Source organism: Littorina saxatilis, linkage group LG1 (assembly GCF_037325665.1).
Source record: "Littorina saxatilis isolate snail1 linkage group LG1, US_GU_Lsax_2.0, whole genome shotgun sequence".
Lineage (NCBI taxonomy): Eukaryota > Metazoa > Mollusca > Gastropoda > Littorinimorpha > Littorinidae > Littorina > Littorina saxatilis.
In genome coordinates, this window is record NC_090245.1 from 50,045,512 (window position 1) to 50,052,397 (window position 6,886).

At 42.6% G+C, this 6,886-nt stretch overlaps 1 protein-coding gene across 1 annotated transcript in view; it reads right to left on the bottom strand.

The window, feature by feature from the left end:
• Positions 1–2,308: 2,308 nt before the first annotated feature.
• Positions 2,309–6,886, bottom strand: part of LOC138977487 (iroquois-class homeodomain protein irx-5-like) — a 105,706-nt gene continuing 101,128 nt past the window's right edge. Inside the window, exon 5 of the mRNA XM_070350363.1 lies at positions 2,309–6,466. Coding sequence (XP_070206464.1) covers positions 5,490–6,466 — 977 coding nt within the window. The 3' untranslated portion in view covers positions 2,309–5,489. The remainder of the gene's footprint in view (positions 6,467–6,886) is intronic.

The following is a 6,886-nucleotide window of genomic DNA, read 5'->3' on the forward strand; positions in this document are numbered from 1 at the left end:
ACGAGACGAAACTCGAAGCGAAAAGTCGATGGAGACAAGCGTCTAACACGAACATGACTTTCCCCTTGGCCCGGGCTTTTCTTCTCGCAGCAAGTCTCGTGTTCTCGTGACAGTCTCGGTGAGTGAATTAGCCGCTGTCTTTTATCCCAAACCACTGTCTCTTTCTCACACTATTAATCAGCGTGCTGGCGAGGGGAGAGAAGAATTGAAACTTTTAAAGGTTTGAACGGTTCGAGTTCGTTACAGTTGGCGCTTTAGAGAATCACTTTTGCATGTACCCATATGGGCCAAATAAACCGTAGAGGACGTTCATTTCAAAGGACGAACGAACAGAGGACCGAGAGCCAATAACTTCACAGGAAGCTCTAAACTAAGACTTACTGAACAATCTCAAACTCAAGCTCATTAACGAAGGGGTATTGCGGTATTGCAAATCGAGTGTCACTGTTTTGATGGAATACAATTATAAGTTAAACACATACTTTTGACCTGTCCAATTGACAAGGTTTAGGTAGGAAAGGAATTTATTGATATCAAGAGATTGCCAAAATGTATGAGACTGCACGATCATGGTTGAGGTTAGCGTTTCCATCTTTTCAAGCTGAGGTTTCCTGGCTTCCTTACTTCGAATTCTTGTGTTCATATCCTTCCAACAACAACAACAACAACAACAACACCAACACCACCACCACCACCACCACCAACACCACCACCACCAACTGCAACAACAACAACAACAACAACAACAACAACAACAACAACAACAACAACAACAACAACAACAACAACCAATCGGATCGAGATGGTGAGGATTCGGAGAGCGGGAGAGTTGTGGAGAATCGACTTCTTCGGATCTTCAATGGGTAATTTGCATAACCTCTTGTTGCTGTTACACCTCCTGTTTGATGTTGTCTCTATTGTGGTCGTGTTCTAGCTGTTGTTGCTATTGTTGTCATTGTAATCATTGTAACATTGGACTTTGTTTAGATAAACAGTAGAGTTACACAACGGCTGCTTGTTTGTCCTTGCTTGAGGAATAACATCATTCTGCTGTGACCGAGATGTGCGTCATTTGCATGCTGTCTCTGGGCAAAGCACGTGCAGATAAAATAACCTATTCTCCGCCTCACCTCCACACACACACCCACCTCCACACCCCCCCCCCCAATGGGTTTATCGAGCTGTGGGAATATTGGAACGTTTTTGCTTTTTCTTTCTTCAAAAAAAGGTTTTTTGGTTTTTTTAAAGTCAGAGAACACTTTTGGGTGCATTTGCATTGCATTGCTCAATAGAACGTCTCATGTCTTGTTTCTTACGTAATACAAGGTGAATCCCAGCTTGGGATGGTGAGCGAGACGTTGACAGTACGACCTGGACCCTTTCACCTCACTCTGTCAAAGAGGAGGTAACCGGATCGCCGAAGAACATCTGTTCTTCTGAAGGGCTTACTACACTTGGGTCTCGTTGACTCAGGGTTCTGGGGAGAGGGGGAAGAAGACGAAGACTGAGAAAAAGGGTAAGACTGAGAAGAAGAAGAAGCAAGGGGCTGGAGGTTCGGTGACGCCGGCAAGGTATCGGAAATCGCTCGGGATGACTCGGGTGCACCTCTACATGGGATGGTCTTTGTTGTTCTCCCTGTCAGGCCTCTGCCTGGCTTGCCCGTGTTTCTGTGTGTATAACTTGTCGTGAGATGTGTGTGTGTATGTGTGTGTGTGTGTGTGTGTGGGGGGGGGGGGGTTGTGTGTGTGTGTGTGTGTGTGTGTGTATGATTTGGTGTGTGTTTGTGTGTGTGTGTGGGTGTGTGTGTGTGTATGTATGTGTGTGTGTGTGTGTGTGTGCGCGTGGGTGCTTGCATGCGTGTGTTTGTGTGTACGGGTGTGTGTGTGTGTGTGTTTTTGTGTACGTGTGTGTGTGTGTGTGTGTGTGTGTGTGTGTGTGTGTGTGTGTGCGTGCGTGTGCATGCGTGCGTGTGTGTGTGTGTGTGTGTGTGTGTGTGTGTGTGTGTGTGTCTTTGTGAGAATAAATCCGGATGTTTGTGTTTCTAATAGATTCCCGCCTTTGGTACATTTTCTGTGGTTATGACAGAAACGGTTTAAACATACTCCATTACAATTTTCCAAACACAAACGCACAAGTTCAAGTTCTGTTAGTAAGGTCTTCCAAACAAGCCTATTCTTTCAGATCTTTGAGTTCGTTTGTAATTTTTTTTTTTTTAGCATGCATCGCAGTGTTGTTCGTTTCATGCACGTCCATGCTTTTTTTCAAACTACATTCACTAACAAAACACACACACACACCAGCCGCCAAATTGTTGTCACAACTGTTTTAATCAGGTTGCTGTGGTTACTATTACTGTATCATTCTCATTATTGCCACCACTGTAGTTTCTAAGAGCAAGAATGAAAGTTAATCTTCATTAACCATTCACCACAACGACACTGAACAGAATGCGATACGCAGATTTGCACAGAGTAAAACTTCAAATCGACTAACATTAACAAACAATCTCAGCCTTTATCATTATCCAAAATGTATCCAGAGTATTGGTTAATCAACTGATGCATCAAATATACAAGTACATTTACTACTATTCATTGATGCTTGAATTGTACAACACTACTTTTCATTCACAAAGATTTGTACACAAACAACGTTGTCTACAATAAAGACTGCATTACATTTCGCGCGAACTTTACCACACTTCCATAATTTCAGTTGTAAAAAAGAAAAGATAAACAAAACTATAATTGTATAGTTTTTTTCATTTGCTTGTGATTTTACACACGCACCGTGTACACGCACATGCACACATACACACACGCACACACGCAATCGCAGACACACACATTCACAAACACACAAACACGATTACACACACACACACACACATACACACACACACACACACACACACACACACACACATACACACACTCTCTCTCTCCCACTAACACACATACACACACACACACACACACACACACACACACACACACACACACACACACACACACACACACACGAACACACTCACGCACACGGACGTACTTACACCACCACTACTTCCAGCCGAAGTCTACGTACCCCTACCCCCCCTCCCCCCCCCAACCACCTTACCAGAAGGCATATTCACAAACGAGTACACAAGTCACTATGTACGATCAGAACGTTCTGAAGTTTTCTTCAGTAGCGGTTGAAAGACTAGCGATATCAGTTTTAACCTGAATAATCCGCTAAGTAACAACAAAATGACATAGTGCTGGAAATAATTTATATCAATTTATCAGAACATTTGCACATACTCACTATACGTACAAATAAAGTGTTCGTCAACGTGCTTTAGAATAAAATAAAACCAAATTATGTATGATATATAAAAACAAGTCGCGTAAGGTGAAAATACAACATTTAGTCAAGCTGTCGAACTCATAGAATGAAACTGAACGCAATGCAATTTTTCAGCAAGACCGTATACTCGTAGCATCGTCAGTCAATCGCTCGTGGCAAAGGCAGTGAAATTGACAAGAAGAGCGGGGTAGTAGTTGCGCTCTGAAGGATAGCACGCTTTTCTGTACCTCTCTTCGTTTTAACTTTCTGAGCGTGTCTTTAATCCAAACATATCATATCTATATGTTTTTGGAATCAGGAACCGACAAGGAATAAGATGAAAGTGTTTTTAAATTGATTTCGAAAATTTAATTTTGATCATAATTGTTATATTTTTAATTTTCAGAGCTTGTTTTTAATCCAAATATAACATATTTATATGTTTTTGGAATAAGAAAATGATGAAGAATAAGATGAACGTAAATTTGGATCGTTTTATAAAAAAAATATTTTTTTTACAATGTTCAGATTTTTAATGACCAAAGTCATAATTAATTTTTAAACCACCAAGCTGAAATGCAATACCGAAGTCCGGCCTTTGTCGAAGATTGCTTGGCCAAAATTTCAATCAATTTGATTGAAAAATGAGTGTGTGACAGTGCCGCCTCAACTTTTAAAAAGCCGGATATGACGTCATCAAAGGTATTCATCGAAAAAAAGAAAAAACATCCGGGGATATCATTCCCAGGAACTCTCATGTAAAATTTCATAAAGATCGGTCCAGTAGTTTGGTCTGAATCGCTCTACACACACACACGCACAGACAGACAGACACACACACACACATACACCACGACCCTCGTCTCGATGCCCCCTCTATGTTAAAACATTTAGTCAAAACTTGACTAAATGTAAAAACAATCAATCAAACTATCTCACATTTGCACTTTTTTTTTTGTAAAATGACACCTTTTACTTCGATAACTTTTTGTTAACCAAATTTCATTAACCAAGTGTTGAAAACCATACTCAGAGCTCTTAAAGCTAAAAAATTCCCTTTTATCGCCTCTATGAGTATGGCTGTCAACGATGATGTCGATAATAACGACGCGGATGACGACGACTACGACGATGAAGATGATAATAACGATGACGATTATAATAATGATGATGGTGGTGGTGATATGACTAGTATATTTTCAAGTGACTCAAACTCTCCAATGTTGTATAATCCTTTCACAGAAAGATGTAATCGATAATGTTTGAAACGTACCCTTTCTTGAACTTGCATTTGTATTTTGAAATATTCAAATAACATCTAACATAAAATATATCATCGCAATGCATAACTCAGCGTAGTCGTTCGCAATTTTCTTATTTAGGCTAGATACGGGAATGAAAAAAAACATACATGTACTTTGAAAGGGAGGAAAGGAATTCAACGTTGTTTGTCTATGAATTAAATAAACCATTTTAAATTCAGTTTGTGTTGTTGGGGCGGTTTTTTTCTTTGAATACAAAAAAAACATCTTCTTAAGAATTTGCACACTGTTCTTCACAATGGAAAGTCTTCTCAGTATAAACACTGCTTTAGTGTAGACGAAGTTTAACAAACTAATGTCCGCCTAATTGTTGGTTCCGCTGATATTGTTATATTTGATATGTGTTCACTACAAAATTATGTTCTTTAGTGTGTTTATCAACAAATGAAACATAAAAACAACGAACGAACAAACAGAAATACACCTGTATTCAGTTGAAACTATGGGCAAATGCTTATTGTCCAAAACAAACAAAAAAACAAAGAAACAAACAGACGAACGAACAAACAAACAAACAACAAAATCGGACAAAAATACAATAAAAACGAGGCATGTTATCGCGACAATGATAATGACGCAGTCATTATCACGACGCACTCATAGGAAAAAAACTAAATTGTTACGGACACACGCAAACAGAACGCAAAGTAGGTTCTCAACGATTCATATTCCACACCCAATACATTCCTATTTACACGTACCAAAATGAAGAAAACAAAGTTTCAACTCCATGTCAAAACCAGTAAATGCACAAGATAAACATCCCAGAAAAAAAGACAAATCTACACAACCTACAGCAGCAACAACAACAACAACAACCACCCAAACCGACGCACTTCATCAATCGACCGACAACTTGGACTGTGGGTAGAACGAGGAGAGCTGAGTGTACCCTCCGTTGCTAGGAGGAGGAAGTCCTGAAGAAGTAGAAGACATCCCGGATAGCGCAGGGTGCGAGAACATGGGCGCGGACAGCGAACCCTTGTGGGTTGGGTTCATGTTCATGGAGCCCATCCCGAAGGAACCGGGCCTGGAAGGGATCCCGGAGTACAAGGAGGGGCCGGGGTTCCAGCCTCCTGGCCCACCCATCCCCAACGCCGACATCCCCATGGGCTTGTTCTCCATCCCGGGACTTCGTGACGTCACCATCCCGGGGACCATGCGCGAGCTGAGGGCGCTGGTGGCCGCGCCGGAAGTGAGGTAAGGGGAAGGAGAGTTGTCGGACGTGGCCACGTGGGCCAGCGACCAGATCTTGGGTCTGAACCCGCCGGGCGCGGAACCGTCTAGCCCTGCCGCCGCTGCCGCCGCCGCCGCTGCTGCCGCTGCTGCTTGAGCCTCAGCGGCTGAGGAGAAGTTGCAGTTGACGTCGCTGAGGCCGGAGTCGTTGCTGTTGGAGCACAAAGAGTCGGGTCGCTTGCCACCGCCCGCGGCATTGTCCAAAGGAGAACTCAGTCCTCCAGCCTCCGCCGAGCTCAGACCTCCCGGGAAAGGCTGCGATACCGACGGGGAGTTGATGCCTAAGAAGTTGCCGGTGTCGTGAGGCGAGTGTTGTTGTTGCTGCTGCTGGTGGTGGTGTTGTGGGTGTTGTTGGTGGTGTTGATGGTGGGGTTGCGGGGGGCGGTGATGGTGCTGGTGGTGGTGCTGCATGGAAGGTGGAGGTTGCTGAGGCGGGTGCAGACTATGGTGGGCGTGGGGGTGTGAGTGTGGGTGTGGGTGTGGGTGCATGGTGTGGCTGGTGAGAGGAGAATGCGAGTCGTCGTCGAAGAGTCGCTTGGCCTGCACCACGCTCTCTTTGGGCTCGGCCGGAATCAGAGATTCTGAAACAGGGGAAGACGAGATAGTAAGTCATCGTCAAAATTCGAGCATAGATAGTGATTAACACTGTTCAAATCGGTAGTCAGAATAGATGAAGCAGGAATTCAGACATGCTTAAGAAAAAAGAAAGAAAGGTAGGAAGAAAGGTAGACAGGAAGAAAGGAAGGAAGCTTAAAAAATGTCCGAAAAGGAAAACTAAAAATGAAAATAGAGAAGAAAAAAGAAAAAAGAAAAGAAATAAAAGAGAGTTGGAAGGAACGAAAGATAGAAACAATTAAGGAAAGAATAATAAGAATAAAACTAAAAAACAGAGCAGAAGCCAATGCTCCAAAATATCAGTCATTTCATTTTTCTGCATCATCACTACATCATATCGCCAAAATATATGTATTGGTCATACGGTTGTATCTCAGATTTCTTAA